This window comes from Theobroma cacao, chromosome 6 (genome assembly GCF_000208745.1).
Source record: "Theobroma cacao cultivar B97-61/B2 chromosome 6, Criollo_cocoa_genome_V2, whole genome shotgun sequence".
Taxonomy (NCBI): domain Eukaryota; kingdom Viridiplantae; phylum Streptophyta; class Magnoliopsida; order Malvales; family Malvaceae; genus Theobroma; species Theobroma cacao.
Window position 1 is genome coordinate 2,531,651 of NC_030855.1, and position 21,865 is coordinate 2,553,515.

General features: G+C 35.9%; 4 protein-coding genes across 5 annotated transcripts; 1 reads left to right on the forward strand and 3 right to left on the reverse strand.

Annotated features, from left to right (window-relative positions):
- Positions 10,989–13,561, forward strand: LOC18595311 (cell division cycle 20.1, cofactor of APC complex). 2 transcript variants are annotated; one of them, XM_018122968.1, is made up of 5 exons: positions 10,989–11,336; positions 11,435–11,698; positions 12,023–12,292; positions 12,396–12,983; positions 13,099–13,561. In XM_018122968.1, exons 1-5 carry the CDS (start codon positions 11,286–11,288, stop codon positions 13,237–13,239), a joined length of 1,314 nt encoding a protein of 437 aa, XP_017978457.1. In that variant the 5' UTR covers positions 10,989–11,285; the 3' UTR covers positions 13,240–13,561. The 2 variants fall into 2 exon arrangements, with proteins under 2 accessions (XP_017978457.1, XP_017978458.1); XM_018122969.1 differs by having other exon boundaries at positions 11,291–11,336; positions 11,458–11,698.
- Positions 14,350–16,592, reverse strand: LOC18595312 (protein POLYCHOME). Its single transcript, XM_007023202.2, has 3 exons — positions 16,398–16,592; positions 15,908–16,279; positions 14,350–15,053 (listed from the first exon to the last, which is right to left on the reverse strand). The coding sequence occupies exons 1-3, from the start codon at positions 16,575–16,577 to the stop codon at positions 14,676–14,678; spliced, it is 930 nt and encodes a 309-aa protein (XP_007023264.2). The 5' UTR covers positions 16,578–16,592; the 3' UTR covers positions 14,350–14,675.
- LOC108662409 (F-box/kelch-repeat protein At3g06240-like) lies at positions 17,396–17,842 on the reverse strand. The gene has a single exon (XM_018122752.1). It carries the CDS (start codon positions 17,840–17,842, stop codon positions 17,396–17,398), a length of 447 nt encoding a protein of 148 aa, XP_017978241.1.
- On the reverse strand, positions 20,621–21,700 carry LOC18595313 (F-box/kelch-repeat protein At3g06240). Its single transcript, XM_018122753.1, has one exon. It carries the CDS (start codon positions 21,698–21,700, stop codon positions 20,621–20,623), a length of 1,080 nt encoding a protein of 359 aa, XP_017978242.1.

Consider the following 21,865-nt stretch of genomic DNA (forward strand, 5'->3'; position numbering starts at 1 on the left):
ACCAGGTAATGATCTGTCTTCGTCTTCACGGTTTAGGGACAACACACATGCTGCTAGGTATAGGGTAATAAAGAATGCCATCATATCGCGTGGGAAAATGGTAGATTGGGAAAGCATGAATTAAGACATATACCTTGAGGGTGACTTATTTACGTTTTTTGACATGGGTAAACTTGAGGGTCTAAGTATCTTTCCATATATTGATTATAGCCTGACTTTTGTTAGGGAATTTTACTCCAACATACGCTAAAGTGAAAATGAATTTCAAAAGTGGCGTGATTTTAACCCACGTGTTTTGAATGTGTATTTGGAAGGAATAGAGTTTACAGTGACTGCATTTGATTTTGGGAAGCTCCTGAAAACGGAGTACAAAGAGGGACAAAACAGATGTCCCCCATTTTATAACTCGTCCCCCATGTGGGTGCACTTGATAGGCAGAACAGAACCATATAGGACAAATTCCTGTTCTGCTCGTCATTTGGAATCTGCACCTTGTGGGTTGATACATAATTTTCTTGTGTCCACAGTACAAGGAAGGATCAGTCGTTTAAGACATGTTAGCGCTGAGGATCTGTGGATGATTGAATCAATTGGGATCCAGTTTGGCCTGAATATTGCAGAATATATGATCATCAGAATGAAAGAAGTTGCCATAGGGGAAGAGACGACCCTTCCATACGGGAACATCATATCAGCTCTAGTTAAGACAAAAGGGATATGGAGCAATAGGTATCTAGTTGATTGGACCAATGGCAGGCCTCGTAAGCTCTCTATCAAAGGCATTGAACTCTGTCAAAGGCAGCCATCTAGTCATCCGACACATGATACTCCATCCAGTCGACCATCTAGAGTTATTCCAGATTCTGTTTCCAATGATGTGATGTATAATATGCTTGTGAGGATTGATAAGAAACTCAGTAACCAAACTACTAGAATGTAGACATTGGAATTGAGGATACAGAATTTTGAGAATCTTCTAATGCAAATAATAGATACAGCTGTTTGGATAGCAGAAGCGCGGTCGAAAGAAACATAACTTAGATTAGTTTCTCTGATATTAACCTCATAGAAAAAGGAAGTCAGTTTTCATTGGTTCTAGCTGAGTTAACCATATCATATTAACATTCATATTTTTAGAGTTGTGGGTTAATTGGATTATGGATACTGTAGTTTCTATTTCTCAGAATTTGTGATATTTTATTTTCTTAAAATTCGCTCATCATGTGCTTTAACTTTCATGTGTTTAGGGTAACTTCTGGTCGAGGGTTTAGGGTGTTTAACTCGATATTTTGTTATGATGGTGATTAAGGTTGGGTTATGGTTTGATATTGTCCATGATAATTGGCTTACCCTTGCTTCGAAGAACATGACACACAATAAGTGAGTCACGCGATTCAAGATCAACTAGTCACGCGATCCCATATCATCTAGTCACGTGATTCCATAATAAGTGGTAACACCACGTCTCATTGTATTATTTGTATACCAAATACTGTAATGTTATTTTCCCTACAATGACATTGCTTGCAATTTACATTACCTATAATTACAGTGCATTGTAAAGTACCAAACACTACTGAGTTTGAGGCTTGTTGTTCACTAGTTTTTATGTCAAATCCTATTCTATAAAATAATTACGACGTCATTTACATGCTCAATAGAATGTTTGCATATTTAGGAAGTTCAAAAAATTGTTAAAAGACGATATTACCCCTAATTGTACTATTAAGTTGATTAAGCCTCGAACTGGTTCAAATAGAAATTTTAAGGTGAAACTAAGAGTTTCACAGTCTAAGAATGATTTAAAATGGTGATTTGGAGTTCGAGGATTAATTTGGAGTCAAATCGAAATTTTCACTATCTAGAGGCAAAATGGTCATTTGCCACTTGAGGACAAAATGAGAATTTTAGAAAAGATTTTTAGGGCCCCATTTGACTTATTGGAGTATGATTTGAGTATTGGAGTATGATTTGAGGTTTAGAAGTGAAAATTTTTAATTTCGGTATAATTTAGAGTATAGGGGTAAAATGGTAATTTTGTCATACCGGGGCCAAAATGGTAATTTTGCACCACCAACATTTGTCAAATTTGTGGAATTTAATTATGGTGGGAATGGCCAAAGATGGAATAAAGGTGTGGTGAAAAATTAAAATGAAAAGTCAAAATTAAAAAAAGGGCCAATGACATGATGACACGTGTCATGTCTTAATTAATTTATTATTTTTCCTTTTTAAAAGGCACAAAAACCATCCCATCTTCCACCCCATGGTCGGCCAAACCAGCAAGAAGAGAGAGAAAAAAAAAACCAAACCCTAGAGAGAGAAAATCAAAGAAAAAGTGTGAATTTTCAAGGAAATTAAGTGAAAACGGTAAGATTTTTTCTATTAAGCTTGAGTTTTCTTATTCCCAAGCATTTCTCCTTATTTTCCATGATTAAATTGCATGATTTCATGGTGATTTCATGGCTGGTCATATGGGTTTGGAGAGAGAAAATTATTGGATTGATTTGATTTTGATATATGTTAGTGTTTAGTGTTAGTTTAGTATGTTAGTAAACAAAATATGTAGAAAAACATTCATTTTTCCCATTACCTAGCCTTAGCTGAATTTTCAAGTCAATGGTGAGGAAGAATGTGATGTTATTTTAGGTTATTTGATTATGAAATCATGGTTTTTGATATGGAAATTAATGAATTATGGAAAGAAAATCAAGTAGAAAAAATTATGACAATGATGCACCATTTTGACCGAATTTTTCGAAGAAGGAATATGAATGTGGCTTTGCTGATTTTTGGGTTATTTGGCTGGACATTGGTGATTTGAAGCATTAGAAAAAGAAATGGGATCAATTGGAGCTAAATTGGATGCGTATTTCAATTTATCAGGTAAAAGATCGAAATAGGTCAATACTGTATTTAGGTAAAATTTAGACCTTTTGCATTTCATACCATGCATTAGTGATCTAAATTAGTTATTTCAATGTAAGGGCAACGTAGTAAATTCTTTGATTTTATACTGTGTCAAGGTGGTGTGCCCTTCGACAAAGGCAAAGAAATTACACTTGGGGATCACTAAGCTGAGTACACCCGAAATCTGAACTTTTGAAATCTATGAGTAAACTTATTATCGTCTTAATTATCTAGAGTAGTTTTATTCAATTGTGTGATTTTATAAAAAATGGGTTTAAATGGTAAATTGCTATATTTTAGGAAAAATTGTGATTTTATAAAATGATTTTAGAAATTTTCTGGAAAATTGAATACTGATTTTGAAAGTAGAGTAATTGGAGACTGCCCGCTTGCGTTATAAATTGTGTTTTAAATTATATGGCTTATAGCAATATGTGAGCATGAATGGCAAAGTCTGTGTTTGTATCAAAATTATATATACTATGTATTCAGCCTTGAGAGGCTAGATTGCGATAAATTGCCATGTCATGCAAAAAAGGATTTTACAAATCAGGTGGTAGATAAAATGATTCATAATCCTTGCAATGGAGGTTCTGTGAACTAGCCTAAGAGAGGGGGCACAGAATCAAACATACCTTACCTCGATTAGAGAGCTGTACATAGGGTTTCTCTAGAGGTAAAGATTTGAGTGCACTTCACGTGGACCACCACGTGAGAGTGAGACTCATCCAACGCCAAGGCATGGCTAGAATTTCGGATGTAAAGGCTTGTAACAGCATTGGTGGTCTCAGTCAGATGCCTAGGCCAAAGCATCCTCGAGAATGATTTTGGCAAGAGCCAAGTTTTGTGAAATACATAAGCCAAGTTGATTATTTGAGTAAATTGATTATTGATGTTATGAAAAACATACTGGAATGGAATATCTTACTTGTCTCCATTTACTCGACTTTAAATGGTTTAGATGGTATCTGTTTACTCACTAGAATTTTATAATCTCACCACCCTCAATTCCCCACATTTTAGGCTCGGGATAGCTGGTAGATAGCCGATTGCATCAAGGACTTCAGTTAGCCTTGCATCGACAAAATTGTAGGTTCACAGACTCGCACCTTATTGGTTAGTTGGGGGCCCACGTGTCACTGTAAAAGTAATTTCATATTTCAGTTATCTACTTTAAAGTACGTATGAATATATTTAGCTTTTACACTACAGAAATTAAATTACGGATTTCTCTATAAATATTATTATTTTTTATTTAGAAAATAGAATATTTTATTAAATATTATTATTTTATTCAAACAATTATAATTTCATTTCAAATAATTATTTTAGACATCTAAATTCACTTTAATTATGAAACATGTGTTTTTCACACCCACACCATGTTTTTGGCGGGTTTTGGTATTTTCGAAGAAAAATGACGAAAATACCCCTGTGAGCTAAAAAATAATATTATATTGTTTTGATTTGGAAATGACTTATGATTTCTTGAAATGCGAGATTTAATAACTTTCCCTCACCGGGGAGATGCGAAAGCTAATGCTAAGCCTTGCGGAGTTCCGATCGGTATTTCGGGTAATGAGTGCCTATCGGGACGTCGTGGCGGTTGTCATAGGCCCGATGGGTGTTCCAGGTCGTGACATTTTATGCATTGCATGACTGGTTTGTATGTATATGATGACTTTTTGTTATGTATTGCGTGACATTGGGCTAGTACGTGACTAGTTATGTTGGCATAACATTAGTGGATATTAGGCATTGACTAACTTATTATTACGTATTGCGAGATTGGTGGTGCATGACTTGTGCAATTCACCTCTTGTTTAAGGCTTTTGTTTAGTAGTTTTTATGCATTGCATGACTGATTTTATGTATTGTGTGAGCTGTTGTTATGTATAACTAGTCACGCGACTCCATTTTTCTAGTGACGCGATTTTAGAATAAATACTCACGTCATTCCATAATAACTAGTAGCGGCACTCCATATATATTATTCAGGCATGTCAATATCAACTAGTCATGCGATTCCACAAAAACTAGTCACGTGCTTCCATAATAACTAGTAACGCCACTCCATATTTACTACTCACGCGAGTCAATATCAACTACTTACGCGATTCTAAATCTTAACGGTTCACGCGATCCATATTTACTACTCACGCGATTCCAAATCAATTAGTCACGCTATTCCCTATTAACTACTGACGTGATTCAAATTTAATACTCACGTGACTCCATATCAAATACTCCCACAAATCAATAGCAACTGGTGACACGATCTCGACCATTCACGCAGATCAATAGCAACTGGTTACAACCCTATGTCACGCAATGCAATTCAACATATCATATGGGCTATAAAGTAAAGAAGTAAAGAGAGGTTGGCATATGCAAACGCATGAACGCTGTCATGTAAATTGTGTAAAATACTAATAGACTTTACCATATGAATAAGGAAAAAACAATGTTGTTCTTATTGGACCCGTATGCTTATCACATGAATGAATACAGAACTGTTTTTATTGCCATTTTTCTTTCTTGTTAAATGATACAAAAAAGAATACAAAGAATAATATGTAAATGATACAACAAAGAATAATATGGACATGATACAGAATAATATTATTTACAAATTGAAAACGAATAAACAAATTAAAAAATTTAACAACTAATGCTATTTGCAAAAATCTCAAAGGCAAACTGTTTTCAAATGCCCTCTATTGCATTTGCCTTCAACGTTTGATCCTCTGACTCGATCGACCACTGCAACGAGGCGATAACCCAATCCCTGCAAGTGTGCGAATTTTGCTGTATCGGGGTCTTTGCATTTAACCTATACCTCATCCACGTCAAAGGTTGTTTTTGATGACACGAGCTAACAAAGTACCCCACCTAGTGGCATATAATGGGAAACAATGATGTTAGTGGACTCATCTGCTTATCACGCAAGTCGAACTTCAGTGCTTCTGTCCGATTGTACGATGAGTCCACTAACATCATAGTCCATTTTAGCAAGTTGATGTGCACTACCACCTAGTGGCCATCTAAAAAGCACGGTACGAAAATTGAGTCAACCTCATGCCATGGCAAACCCCATGGAGGACTCCCACCCCTTGCATACTGAAGCACATGGTCTGACATTACTGCCTCACTCGGCTTGAATGTCTTCTCGGTGGGGGAAAGCTTCATTTCTTTGCTTAGAGCTAGCAGAATAAGCTGTCAATTATGTTATGCACAATAGTTAGATGCAATTAACTAATACACAGCCCATACATTTCAATAATTACAACTCAGTAAAATATAATATACTTATATAAAAGGCGGTGTCAACGATGCATATTCTTTGCTTGTAGTGTTGTGGATGGTGCTCACGCGCCCGCTTACACAACACGCTGATACATGCATCAATCTGTTGGTTGTCCATCAACTCTGTCGGCATCTTCAATTGCTGAAAAAAATCAGGGCCCTCATCCCCTTCAATGCCCAGAATGTTAACCCTACATATTTATAATATAGTTAAAATTATAGTGACGGTCATTTTTTAAGTAACCTTACTGCGATGGTCATTTCTCACAATTTTCTCTTTATAATAATAACCATGTCAAAAGGTCTATGTACTAAATACCCTAAAACCATTAACCTTAATATCGTCTACTGCTTTCATTTTACCTGGCTTGCTCGTTTTTCATGAAGGACTCATATCTGTCCTTCAAATCGTCATTCGCTTTGCACTGGACTAATAGCGGGTTAACATATGGGCTTCGAAGGTATTTGATGGCCAAGCTCACATGTGCATCTTCTGCCTCAGGTTGAGGTGGAGCCTCAGGACAAGGTGTGATCTCACCATGCGAGGGGGCCTCTGCTGCAGTTGGGACAGAAGCAGAACGCGCGAAAGTTGTAGTTTGACTACTTGCAAGATGAGGTCCCTCTTCGACCTCAGACGGAATAGGTGGAACCTCGAGAGAAAGTGTACGCTGAGAATGTTGGTCTGCCTCTACTGGAGATGGAATGGAAGTAGAATGATGTTCGATTAGGCCAGCGAGTGGTGAGCTTTGAGTCGATGCACTTGACTAATTTATGCCACCTGCATTGTCAAGTTCAACCCCAATACTGCTGCCCTCTTCGACGAGCACACCATTCTCTTCACCCATCGATCGACCCTAAACAATCAAAAAAATCAAACACATTAGAACAGTGTATACATCGTACATGTTATAACTCACGTGATAAATAACATAAAAGCTCATACCTCAAAATGATCGATCACTCGATCGACAATCCGATCTTCCAACCCTTGCAGTAACTGCTGGATATGCTCATGCACTGATTGCATCTGCAACTGCATCACCCGCTAGATCTTCAACTGCATTGACTGCTGGATCTTCAACTATATTGCATGCATCTACATCTGCATATTCGTCTGCAATGACTAGAGGTCTTTCTTTCATTGTGTATGTATCTTTTGTAGCTTTCGTTTAGTACTTGTAGTCATTTGCGAACGCAGCGACCAATTGCACGGCTCAACATGAGGGGCAGCACCTGAAGTAGGATGAGGGGTAGCAGTAGAAGCAGAAGGAGTAGCAACATGATGAGCAGCAACAGAAGCATCATGAAAAGCTGTAGGAGAAGAATCAGGTGCCTCAATAACATCGAACTAAGAATGAACCTCCTCGTCCGTGGTGTGTCTCTGCTTAACGCCTCGTCGTACTGGACTTTTCCTTTTTCGATCTATAATTTTCCTTGTTTGATGGGGACAGAATTTTGGCCCACCCTCCAACTTCCATAATGGAACGTATTGCTGCCCTTCGAAGATATTGACCTTAATGTCCACCCACTATGCGATCAACATCTCTTCTGCCGTTGGCTCCAATGTCCTCACTGTGCACAACTGCACCAAAACATATATTGCTATTAGGTATAACCCTCGCTACCTTATGACAATAAAAATAAAATTTAATAAAATAAAATAAATATGGTTTCTTCACTCACTTTGCCCTCTCTCTCCAAACTTGCAATATTGGCGTGGAAGCCTGTAGGCCTCTCTTCACATTGCCATTTAAGCATTCTTGGTCAAACCTGTATGGACTGCCGCTGCCTTCCGAACAAGCTTCTGATTTCAAGTATTGCTTCCAACACCAAAACTGCACATCAATTGTGTAACATTTTTAATCACCTTATAAATTCTTATGCGAAAAGAATAATGATAATGATAAACATTAGGGTATGCCAAACTACCTGAAACGCTCATATGAATCCATAGAGGTGGTAGCGCTTCTTCTCTGCTATGCCCATATCAGGAGGTTCGAAACCTCTCATCAAGTAATCCACGGTCAGACACCAAACATATGTGCCTCATGGGAATGCATTCCACTTGTCAATGTTCTCAACTAACGACAACAACCATGGAACCACTAATCGTCTGTAGTCTTGACCGAATAAACATTGGTTGCGATCAAGATGAAGGCCATCTTGGTCGCGTCTCCCTCCTGCTGAAACTGCCCTTCTTTGAACGTATCTAAAACCTGTTGGATCTTCACTTCCTTCCCTACTCCCCAATATCATAGGTAAATTCCTCCAAGAAGGGCCTCGTACGATTGATAATAAGGGCCAGTAGGGGACAAAACTTCAGTCCTATCACCAGATAGAACTCCCTCTTAGAAAACCAAGCCTTTGTTTTCCCTATTGCAAACCATAACTCTCCCTCAATGGTGTCAAGTTCGTTGATTCTGCGCAGCATTAGGTTGTGCACGAGACTAGTGCAGAATAAACTCTTGTCTGATTCGACATGCATCATGTGGCCAAAGCATGTTCTCTTAAAGTTTTCCAACTCGTTTACTTGACACAGCATCTCACGTATCATGTGCAGATGCGACCACTTATAGTGGATGTTAATGCCAGCTTCGAACCCCCACCAATGCCTCGGCACACAAAGTAAGGACTCTGCATTATCCTGCTCTGTTCCTGTGCTGGCCATCTGTAACATAAAATAGATAACATTCTCATTTTAGTCAAGTTAATACTATCATTGTAGATTAACAGAAAAACTAGAGGAATTTCTTAGAAGTAGCCCTCCACAAAAGCCCACTCAAAAAATAAACCCTCACAATAATCTTAACTGATTTTAGACAAACCTAAAACAGAATAATTAATCCAAGTGTAGAGCATGGATTATTAAGTAAATCAACATAAACACATTAAAGTATTACAATTCACCCAAAATAATACAGAATGAACCCAATGTCGATCATGCAATGCCATGCAGATAAATTTCATGCAATTATGACACTCGTGCAATTTCCTACAACAAGAGTCACGCAATGCCTAATCAATTAGTCACGCAATTACTAACATTAAATCACGCAATGATTTATAAACAAGTCACGTAATTCTAAGAACAACTAATCGAACACGCACACACTAACTGACGCCATGCCTGAACAATATTTACGCAATAACCTAGAAACCAATCACGTAAAGTTAAACCTTTGTGCAATCACGCAATCCCTAAATGACGCCATGCCAAAATCCACTCACGCAAAAGGTACCAACCACATAAGCAAGCCCTCAGTCACGCAATATCTAAACCCTCAACCCAATTCCTAACAAAGGGCGTTTCTCACAATTTTCTTTAACACATACATATAAACCAGTCACGCTTTGCTAGTCACCTTTCCACCCCAACAACACTAACAATACCACCTTCATGTTTATATTCAAAAATTTCAAACAACAATAATATCAATATGAACAAGCAATATGTATAGGTTTATGCTCAAAAACCTAAACCCTAAACACGAAGAATAACCATTTCTCCACATGATTCAAAATAAAATAAAAATTTTATGAAAAATTATTATACCTTTCTCAACGTACTGTCAACTTCCTCTCACTGCTCAATATGTGAACTACCTTTATGCGAGCAATAACCACTCCATAATGCTCCAACCACTGCGAAAATGCTCGAAAGTTGAACTGGTGAGGAATGCTTTTGACAGAATTGCTTCTGAAGATATATACGGTGTCTCGATGGAAACCGAGGAGTTATGATCCATATAAACATACTTGACCCGTTAATAGGTTTCGGGTTGAGGAGCAAACCCAAACAAATGAGAGAGAATGGGCTGGTTTCATTAAGGATAATTTTGTTTATTTTTTTTTCTCTTGGCTAAAAACAGTTAAAATTATAACGAGGGTCATTCTCAGAAACGCCTTATGCAGGGGTGGAGCCTCCTTATGTGATGGGCCCCAAAACTTTTAAAAATATTTTTATAACATATAAAATTTTTAATTATTTTATATATTCTATTAATGATCTTTTCAAAATAATTTTTTTATTTAATAATTAATATAAATAAAAATAAATAAAATGATTTCACATATTTCACCCAATTTTAAATTTTTTTAATTTATATTATTATTTATTTATTTATTTCATTTCTATTCAATTTGTTCATATGTTATAAGTTTTTACAATTTTTTTAAAATTTCTACAAGCCATTAACTATATTTTTTTTTCTTTTTTGTTATATAATATGTGGTACCTACTTTCTACTTCTCATGTTCTTTTTTATGTTATGTAAAGTTTATGTTATATGATTTTAATCTTTAAAAATTAATAAATTATTTTATAGTTCTAAAATATAAGTTGTAGTTTTACATTTTTACTTAAAATTTCATCAATGTATCATTTTTTTATTAATCTTGATTGTATAAGAGAAAACTAACTTGAGTATTTTTTTTTATATGCTTTACGTTTTATATTTAATTGAAATGAAATTCTCTTGAATCTATAGTATTTAAATAATTCTGATTATATAGGAAGAAACTATTAATCTTATATATCAATTTTAACTATTTATATTTTATAAATTATAATTTTATATTTAATTTCATATTTCTATTATTAATATTTTTATTATTGATAAATTTTAATATACTAATTTGGCTAGCTTCACTCGTGGCCTTATGCATCATGCCAATTCAAAAAATGAACTCATTTTATAAGCCGCCAATCCGATCTCTTATAAATCTAAACGTTCCCACCTCCCAACGGCTCACTCTGAAAATACCAACGGCTCTCTCTTGCTCTGCATTTCCCTTCAAGCAATCGGAGCTACCAAATCCTCTATCCTTTGAATCTCTTGCAAAAATAATCTTATGTTTCTTTCTCCACCTGGGGTTTTACTTTGAATTTTAAATCCTTTTTCTGTGTTCTTTTCGTTACGTTCCTGCGAATTGGGTTGCGAAACAATCCTCGATCCAGTTCGGAGGGAAGGTAGCGAATTTCCCTAACATTGACCATTTCAATTCTTTCGATTTTCCCCTTTTGTCTTGGCTTTGTTGGGTTTAGGGTCTTATAAATTCTTGTACCAAGAATGAACGCTCTTCAACAACTTATTCTTCAAAGAACAGATACCCAGGATGATGTAAGTAAGGAAAGCAAATACATTGATTCCTCTAAATTCTTTAGTTTTTTTTTTTTTTGGGTTTCTTTTATTAAAATTCTATATGTTTAATTGATAAGCTTGATAGGTTCATACCAAATAGGTCAGCGATGGACTTTGACTATGCTCATTACATGCTGACACAAGGGAGAAAAATAAGAGAGAAAACGGATAATATCCGTTCTCCATGTACGGAAGCTTACCAGAAGCGTTTAGCTGAGGCCCTGAATATGAATCAGACCAGAATCTTGGCATTCAAGAATAAGCGACCCATGTCGGGTCGTGATATGATCCGCAGTGAAATGGGTTCCCAACCCGCCAAGAAAAGGCGGTACATCAGTCAGGTCCTTCTTTTTTCTAGCCTTTCACTAATTTTTAAAACACTTTGGTGCATATCCTTGTGGCAATTTGAAACGTTTGAATAGATATAGCTATCGTTTGTTTGTATGCCCTTTTGAAAATGTAAAATTTAAAAATGTAAGCAGATAGTTAAAAATTGAAAATTGTAATTTTCTTTTTTTGAAAAATATAATGTATGAAGAAGAAAATTAACAATTGAATGGTTTAGTGATGGGATTAGGGGTAGCACCTAGTCTTTGACATTTGAAGAAGATGTAATTTAGACATGTGTTTTGTCTAATAGTTTGTTTTGGGATTTGATTTTGCAGACTTCAGAGAGGACACTTGATGCCCCTGAAATTTTGGATGATTTTTCCTTGAATTTACTTGATTGGGGATGTAACAACGTGCTTGCAATTGCCCTAAATGACATAGTATATCTGTGGGATGCTTCAAATGGTTCTGCCTCTGAACTTGTCACTATTAACTCTGAAGATGGTCCTATTGCAAGTGTAAGCTGGGCGCCTGATGGGCAGCACATTGCAATTGGCCTGAATAATTCTCATGTTCAACTGTGGGATTGTCAAGTTAAGAGACAGGTTTGTCTTAATTTTCTGATTGTTTTTCTTTCTGTTGGTGATGTTTTAAGCATGTTTTTATTGAATTTTTTTTTTTTGGGGATCTTTTCTGTTAATTGTGTAGCTAAGAACTTTGAGAGGTGGTCATCGTCATGGGACACGAGTGAATGCATTAGCTTGGAACAATCACATTCTTACAACCGGAGGAATGGATGCTAGAGTTATAAACAATGATGTTAGGGTACGAGAACACACTGTTGAATGCTACATGGGACATCAGTTGGAGGTTTGTAGCCTGAAATGGTCTTCCTCAGGTCAACAGTTGGCTAGCGGAGGCAATGACAATCTGCTTTTTATCTGGGACAGATTCATGGCCTCTTCAAATTCCAGAACACAGTGGCTACACAAGCTTGATGACCACACAGCTGCGGTGAAAGCCCTTGCTTGGTGCCCATTTCAGAGAAATTTGTTAGCCTCAGGAGGCAGTAGAAGTGATCAATGCATTAGATTTTGGAACACGCATACAGGTGCTTGCTTGAATTCAGTTGACACTGGTTCAGAGGTCTGTGCTCTTTTGTGGAATAAGCATGAGCGTGAACTTCTTAGCAGTCATGGTTTTCCAGATAATCAGCTCATTTTATGGAAATATCCATCCATGAAAAAGATGGCAGAACTCCTTGGCCACACATCGAGAGCACTTTACATGGCTGAGGTACTATATTGAATTGATTTTTTTTTTAGTTTTATATTGATTCTTTTGCTTTTATATGCGTAATTGTCTTTCTTTTTTTTTTTGTGCTCTGACAAATTTCATATTTTCCTTCTAGAGTCCAAATGGATGCACTGTGGCAACTGCAGCAGGGGATGAGAGACTGCAGTTCTGGAATGTGTTTGGGACTCCTGAAGTGGCAATTTCGGCAGCAAAACTGGAGCCTGAGCCATTCGCTAATATATCTCGTATTCGTTGAGCATTTGAAATATAATACAAGAGGTTTCCATCTCTCCATTAATTAAGGTGTGGATAAGGATATTTTGTGTAAAGCAGCATCATACAAGATTTATCAGTCTGTAAAAATTGTGTTTAGGATGTGGAAAGCAATTTTTCCCTGTAAAAATCTCATAGTAACCATATGTAGTAACTATTGTATTTGTTGTTTATAGAATCAACCAATTCATGTAGTTTAGGGGAAGTGATTTTCAATTTGGATGTGGAAAGCAATTTTTCCCTGTAAAAATCTCATAGAAACCATATATGGTAACTATTTTATACGTAGTTTATAGAATCAACCAATTTATGTTTTACTGTGTTCCATCAATAAATTTTTTTGTTTTAATGTGTTGGGAGCAGCTCCATTGAATGCAATTATAGGAAAACATGAAAGAGGGGGCATTACTTGGGAGAATTGGGATTCTCGTTTTCTGGTGAATGAGGTTATGAGCTTGTGATGAATGCCTCTTTGAATGTGGTTGTTATTAATTTTGATTTAATTATACTAAATATTAGATGGTTGTGTATGATAATTGATAACTGAGCAGCTATTAAGGTATAAGGTGAGGACTCCACCTACTGAGAACATGCACACAGACATTTCTAAAATAACATGGTTTAAGGATCCCACCTGAATAGCAGGAATGACTTGTGCAGTGAAGATGAAAGTGGTTCTTGCACTTAAAAACAGAAGAAAATGATTAGGAATTGGCCACAAGGCTACAACATGTGTTCAACTTTGAGCTTGAAATCTTCAAATTGTTAGAAAGATCAAAAAGGCAAGGTCAAGGGTATATTCAACAACCAGTTCCTGCTACTTTCAGAAAACATAAACTTTATCATTATTCTGTTTTTCAATATGCTAGAAAAAGTCATCCAACTGATCCCAGATACCACCTCCATTATTTATTCTGTTCCCGTATTTGCACTTCCTTTTCTCCAACAATGTATGCATAAAAAAAAAATTAACAGCTAGAAAAATAAGTTGATCTGTACATCGTAACATGAATATAGCCTGTTACACAGAAGGAAATTCCAATCTTAATGTGAATGGTCAAAATGTCAGGGCAGAGGCCAAAGACCCAGAATAAAACCCGAAAGCCTGTTCAACAAATATTGGTAGAATCCATTCTTATGATACTTGATTAGAACATAGTAACATGAATATAGAGCTAAGAAACCAAACCAATTGTTTATCTACATGAGTTTGAAACAAATCCTTCTATTCCTACACCAAAGTATTGAAGGAAATTTGACTTCTGATCCTATAGTGAGACATGTAGTAATATGTCAAACTGTAAAAGAAGTTAAAAAGTATATCCTATAGTGAGACATTTAGTAGTATGTTAAATTGTAGAAGAAGATAGAAAGTATCTATGCTATCTAGTCATACGTGGTTGCACAATGCACTCAAGATTAGCGCATTGACATCAGTGTGCGGACTTTCTTCTGTCTTTCTGCTTTCTTGGCAGTGGGAGTCCTCTTCATCTTCTGCAATTCCTCCAACACAGCTTTCTCTACAGTGTCAATTGAGTTCAAGAGTTTCTTTTGTGGTGTAAGAATCTCAGATTCCTCAGCATTCTGATTATTGACATTAAGCAAAATCTTTGACACATTATGGACTGATAGAGGACAAGGCTTCATTCTGGCAGTTGTAGCTGGAGCAGAGAAATTGTGCTTGAGTTGAGTAGCTGATGATAAATTTGAATTAAGAACGCTTTCATCCCTCAATGCTGGGCTCTCAAGTATTTGGCCTTCGCCTTCTCCTACACAAGCCCTCCTCCTTTGAATGGCCTGGGTAAATTCTCATCAATTTAACTATCTCAGCAAGCCCAAGAAAACCTCCAAGTCTACGAACAGAAAAGAAAATACCATCCACTCTATTTCAGCTGAAATCCTATGTAGCCCAACAAATCTGAAGCTAATTAGGCTTGTCCTCAGAATAGACAACCAAAGAAATATGAGAAATTTCTTTCCAACTTTGACAGACACAGAAAACAAAGGTAAATTCTGGCCATTCTATTGGTGCTCGAGTTGAGCACCTAATCTAATGTGGGATATGAACTTCTACTTTTTGGTTGAAAAAATAGGGGACTGGAGTGAATATATCAGATTGAAATCTACATAGCACAAAGATTAACAGGCAGTATGGGTCCATGTTCTATAAAAAACCCAAAAACAGAGAGAATTACAAAAGACTTACAGGAAAATAGACTATGGGTTATTAACAAGTACTAAGGGAGCCTAAAGGTACATGTGACAAAAGGAAGACAAGTACATGAACATCTAACAGTTCTCCAAGGACGTTTTCAGCAAAACGTAAATGAGGGGATAAAAACCCACACCTGAGAAAGTAAAATGGAGGTCATTCAAGCAAGCAACTTCTATAATAATACGAAATTCAGCAATCATTAAACATATTAGAAGTAAGGGGGGAAAAAAAGACAATAAATACCAAAATCAGCGGTTGAATAATCATAATGGCAACAATCTCTTTAGCAAAAGTAACTAGTGCAGTTCAAAATAAACCAACCAAAATTTTTCCTTTTTAGCAGTGAACATAGAAAACAAAGAAACAGATCAAAATACAGAATCAAAACCCTAAAGTAAAAATGGCACCAAAAAAAAAGCGAAAGAGCAGGCATTACCCTTACAACAGCAGTAATATCACGGAGAGGAGTTCTTGGGTACCAAGAAGGTAACACACTGCCCCTTCCACGGCCCAAGGCAGTCACAGACACCGGAGTATTCTCTTTTCCCGGGTAAAGATTCCGGCTACTTCTAATCCCGGACCTTGGGGCCCCAAAACTGCTGCCCCTGCGGAGCCCTCCATCAGACGTATTTACAGCAACTCCCATTGGCCTACGAGTAACTGCTCGTTGAACAGGGGAGCCTAACAACTCCCGTGATTCATCGGAGAGAATTCCCAAAGGCCCAGACCGGCTTCGAGCGAAGACTTGTGCCATATCAACGGCTCTCGTGATTCTATCTCTTGGCTCCGCCATTGCATATGGGTCCAACTGACAGAAAAAAGAAAAAGAAAAAGAACATGGGTATCAGGAATCTCCAAGAAAGACGGAAAATGAGAAAGAAGAGAAGAGAACGAGAAAAGGGGTTGGGTTAGTTAGTTTTATTTACCTTTTGGAAGAAATGGGGTTTTCTTGATAGGGTTTGACGGTGACGAAGGGTCTCTCGGCAGAGGACAAAAGGAGAGAGAGAGAGCTTTGTTGCTTGGGGGAGAGGCGAATTTGGCAAAGTTTTCCAATTGAAAAATGGGCTGTATTGTAGGGGGAAAGGAGTTTCCAAATGCACGTGCATGCTTTTTTTCAATTTTCAAACTTCGGGTTTAGGCGCTTAACCACCGGTCGTCTTTGATTGGTAAGATTACTCTTTTGCCCTCCTCGGGGGCGATTACTGGGGATGTTGAGACTTGTGAGAGGTTTTTTGAACCTGGTAATGTTCATTATATCATTTGCTTGTTGCTTAGATACATGGGATTCAATAAACTTTGTTCAGGTTGAATTGCTTTAAATGCTGAGGAACTATTCGAGAAAGTTATTGAACAATTCGTAGTGAATGGTTGATTCTAGCTTTGGTTATTTACTGTCATAATTGTTTTCTGAATGAGCCTATGCTTTTTCTGCATGATTTCTTAGCTTTAACCTTGAAAACTTCTATATATGTAGACTTCTGATTTATAAGCACCATCTAGCAGGAATGAGTTTCTTCAGATACAAGTTGGTTAGAAGAGAATATATCCATAGGAAATAGAGATCCGAAGAATGCTAGCTCATTTAAAAATTTTGTTGTTATATAGAACAGCTGTAAATGTTACAAGGCTGGACATAGATGCTAAAGTTTCCTGATCAATCATAAATAAAGAAAGCCACTAAAAGGAAATCTAAAATGGTTGAGAGAAGAGAATTCATAGCCGAAAGGCAAGATTGAGATACCAAATAGTATCTATATATAGAAACTTTGCTCTTGCCATCTGGTGATGTGCGTAGCTGCCATTGAAGAATACTCTAACTCGTATGCTGAATAGTTAACAGACAAGAGACATAAATCACAAAAAGAAAAAGTTATCGAAAGTTTTGGGAATTTTAGTTGTCATAATCATCAGCATCTTTTCCTTCCTAGAGTGCGACCAGACTCTCTATGTAAGTGCCAACAGTTAACAAGTCTACCTTTGAATTATCCAATTCAACATTCTTAAGTTTTTTATTCTCAGGATAATACACAGTTAGCTCTCTATGATTTTCCAGATTTTCGAAAACCAACCTCCCATTCATCCCCAGTCCTAAAAACCGCAACGGGTGACTCAAAGAGAAGAGTTGAATAGCATGTAGTCTAGTCCATGACTCTTGAACACCATATTCCTCCATCACCCATATCTCATAACATTGTCCTTCCTCAGGCTTAATCACACAAAGAAAATTCCTGTGAACATCGATCCACCGAAGGCATCTATTTCTTAGAACAAAATCTGGCAGTAGAAACAACTTGAACACCTCAGTGCTGACATCAAAACTAACTACTTGTTTTGCATTTCTTTTCTTGCCAAGAAATCCCAATAGCCCCATTTTAAAAATGCATGCTGATGTCCATAAATCTCAAAGTGAACATCCGGTCATATTTCCACTCTTCTCCAAGAATTCATTCCCAACATGCACACTTCAACGTGCTTGCTACAAACCAATATCCCTTCCTCACCATAATGCATAGATACTATCATAACTACCTTATGAACATTATTTATAGAATCATAACCAAACCCCAGTGACACTGGACCGAAACATCCATTTTTTGGGCGAGAAAAGGGAGATTCAGGGATTATCTTATGCACTCTTAGAGCAGGGTTATAAAGCAAAATCTTGGTACGCATTAAAAGATGATCGATATCACAGAAACAAACCAAGCCATTATAGGAACCAACAACATTGTCCCACCAAGGAAAGGGTGTTCTGAGGTCTAAAGAGACTTCCAATGTGTCATCAATAAGCAACCTGAATCAGGACTTACCTAAAGCATCACCTGGGAACTTCGCGTTGACCAAGACGAAGCCACGGTCTTTGTTGTTTGGATTCTGAAGGTGGTCGGTGATAAAATAAGATGATTTTAAGAGACAAAGCCAGGTTTTATGTACAGACCTGAAACGCTAAATAGATTTCACTGCAAGTCTTGAGAGTATCTCACTAATGAGGTCTCCTGGTAAATTTCCGGCAACCATCTTTGTGAGTGGTTTTTAACTCCGGAGAGTGAAGTCAATGAAACGAAGAATTCAAAGATTAGGTTTAGAAATTAATTGTAAAGTGATCCTCCAAAGATATTTATGCTGTGGATAGTAATGCTTGTAATTTATTTAGAATATTTAAATTAAAAATAAGTGCATGTATTTCTTTCTCGAAAAGTTAATTTTGAATAATTTTTATCTTTTTTAAAAAATGAAATTAAAAAAAAAACAAAAGATCTTAATTATATGAGGAGAAGATAATTAGGGAAGATACAAAGATTGAATGATTAGGGTCGTTTTCAAGGCTCTTTTGCATGAAGAAAGAATGCTAATATAATGAAACTTTCAATATCAAATTTAAGCAGTAAAACAAAACCCAATGAATGTAGTATTTGAAATTCATGTTACACAACTTTTTAGGGTTATTATACAAAATATCTAATTAGAATTATCATACAATATTATTATCTAGTTAGACTATAATATCTAGTTGGAGTTATATTACAATACTATTAATTAATTAGAGTTAGATTATGAATATGATTAGTGTTATTATATACTAACAGTGTTCCATCATTAGCATATATGTATTTTCTGACAAATCACTTTGAGCTTTGTGGATTCTTTATTTGCATATTTCTTTTTAAAAACTATATTTGATGCACTAATAATGTATAATTTCTATATATTGTCAAGTGATGAGATAATGTTGTCACTTCATCAAAAAAACAAGTATAATTTTTGAATGGACATAAAAATAAATATTTCTAATTTTCTTTAAAAAAGATAAAAATATATTTTTTAAATAACAAAAAATAATAATTTTTTATCTCTCTCCAACCCTCTCTCACCTAATCTTATCTTCTTCTCTCCTTTTTGTCCATTATCAATAATAGAAACCTAAATCTAGTGATTGTTGTTATAATTAAACTCAAACTCTATCAAAACTTGAATGGAAAAGTTGGTGTTTGTAATCTTTCATAATCAATCTAGTAAATTTCAATTGACAACTCTTAATTTTCACATTGGAATAGATTTTTTAAAGCAAAGCAAATACAAAATGTATTGACTGTTGTTTAATTGAAAGATAAAAAGAATCATCAGAAAATCAACAAGAAAACTGATCAAAAATTAAAAATAAAAAAAAAAGAAGTTAAACTAATTAAAATTCATTTTCAAAGATAAACCCAAAGAACTAAAGTTGAAGTAATTTTTTGATGACTTTTTTATCTTTCTGTTAGATAACAGTATCAGGCCTCAATGTAGCAGTTTCACAACATTTTGTATCTATTTTTGCTTTACAAAATCTATTCCAATGTGAAAATTAACAGTAATCAATTGAAGTTTATGGGTTAATTAAAAATGATTACAACTCCAACTTTTTCATTTAAGTTTTGATAGAGTTTGAGTTTAATTATAGCAACAATCATTGCATTTAGGTTTTTATTGTTGATAATGGACAAAAAAGGAGAGAAGAAGATGATGAGATTGGGTGAGAGAGAGTTGAAAAGTGATAAAAAAAATTATTTTTATCTTTTAAAAGAAAATTGATAATATTTATTTTTCAGTCTTTCAAAAATTTATATTTATTTTTTAATGAAATGACACTATCTCGTGGCAATATACTGTCAGTGAAATCAAATATAATTTTTTTTTTTATGGTTTTAGTTGTCAATTTGATAAAACAAATAAAGGAAAAATACATATATATATATATATATATATATATATATTTTGTCTCATAAGCTTCTTGGTACGACAATATGGTAACAAGTAAAAGGATATATTCTAATCATATCAGCTGCCATCAACTAGAAGATAACAATTCTTGGCTTGATTCAGCAGTTGTCCAACATCATCCAGCTAAGGTCTGATCATAAGCATCATCTAGCAGGTATAAGTTCTTTCAAATAAAAGTTATTTGGAAGAGTACTCAATATATCAATAGGGAATAGAGATGGGAAGAACGCTAGCTCATTTAAAAATTTTGTTGAAGAATACTCCAACTCAACTCAACTCAACTCAAGTGCTGAAGTTAACAGAGAAGTGATTAATAAATCACACAAAGAAAACTACATCAAATGTTTTTGGAATTGTAGCTACCATAAACATCACCATCTTTTCCTTCCTAGACAGAGACCAGACTCTCTGTGTAAGTGGCAATACTAAACCAGCTTACCACTGGATGATCGAATTCAACATTCTTAATTTCTTCAGTATTAGGATCATACACAGTTAGCCCTGTAAGATTTTGCAAAACCAACTTCCCATTCATCCCCAATCCTAAAAGCCACGGCGGGTGACTTGGAGAGAGTTGAATAGCATGCAGTCTAATCCATGACTCTTGAACACCATATTCCTTCATCACCCATATCTCATAACATGTTCCTTCCGCAGTCTTAACCACACAAAGCGAATTCTTATAAACATCAATCCACATGGGCCATATTTCTCTCAGAGCAAAAACCGGCAGTGGAATTAAGTTGAACATCTCGGTGCTGACATCAAAACTAACTACTACTTTTATTGCGTTTCTGTTCTTCTCAACCATTCCCAACCAATGAATAGCCCCATTTAAAAATACTTGAGGTTCATATAAGCCAAAGTTAACACCGGGGGGTATTTCCACTTCTCTCCAAGAATTCATTCCCAATGTGTACACTTCAGCTTTCACGCTAGAAACCAATTTCCCTTCCTTATGGCAATCCAAAGAAACTACCCTAACTACCTTATAATCATTATTTACAGAATCATATCCGAACCCCAATAACACATGACCCACAGATCGACTTTCTGGGCCAGGAAGAGTGGATTCAGGGATGATCTTATGCACTCTAACAGCAGGGTTATAAAGCAAAATCTTGGTACGGGGAAAATGATGATCAATATATAAACAAACCAATCCGTTACAGGAACCAACAACAGTGTCCCACCTAGGGAAGGGTAATCCGAGGTCTAAAGAGACTTCCAATGTGTCATGAGTAAGCAACTTGAATCGAGACATACCAGAAGCATTCGTGTACTTGACGAAAACGAAGGCATGGTCTTTGTTGTTTGGATTCTGAAGGTGCTCAGCGATAAAATAAGATGATTTTAAGGGACAAAGCCAGGTTTTATGTACACACCTGAAACGTAAAAGAGATTTCACAGGAAGTCTTGAGAGTATTTCAATGGTAAGGTCTCCTGGTAGATTACTAGCTACCACCATTGCTTTTATTTCTTAAGAGAGCTCTTTTATCTCCGGAGAGTGAACTCAATGAAAAACACAAACAACAGAATTTTGCCCAAAAATAAAAACGAAAATACCTATATATTATTAATATGATTATGTATCTTAAGATAAATATTCAAGATATCCAATTAGAATTGTTAT

Excerpts from the sequence above, each read along its gene's own strand:
- LOC18595311 (XM_018122968.1), top strand. The coding sequence starts at position 11,286 with ATGAACGCTCTTCAACAACTTATTCTTCAAAGAACAGATACCCAGGAT. Across the intron at positions 11,337-11,434 it reads GAACAGATACCCAGGATGAT|CTTGATAGGTTCATACCAAA; the intron begins GTAAGTAAGGAA and ends TTAATTGATAAG. Across the intron at positions 12,984-13,098 it reads GAGCACTTTACATGGCTGAG|AGTCCAAATGGATGCACTGT; the intron begins GTACTATATTGA and ends TTTTCCTTCTAG.
- LOC108662409 (XM_018122752.1), bottom strand. The coding sequence starts at position 17,842 with ATGGGGCTATTGGGATTTCTTGGCAAGAAAAGAAATGCAAAACAAGTA.
- LOC18595313 (XM_018122753.1), bottom strand. The coding sequence starts at position 21,700 with ATGGTGGTAGCTAGTAATCTACCAGGAGACCTTACCATTGAAATACTC.
- LOC18595312 (XM_007023202.2), bottom strand. The coding sequence starts at position 16,577 with ATGCACGTGCATTTGGAAACTCCTTTCCCCCTACAATACAGCCCATTT. Across the intron at positions 16,280-16,397 it reads AACCCCATTTCTTCCAAAAG|TTGGACCCATATGCAATGGC; the intron begins GTAAATAAAACT and ends TTTTTCTGTCAG. Across the intron at positions 15,054-15,907 it reads ATATTACTGCTGTTGTAAGG|GCCATTCAAAGGAGGAGGGC; the intron begins GTAATGCCTGCT and ends GAATTTACCCAG.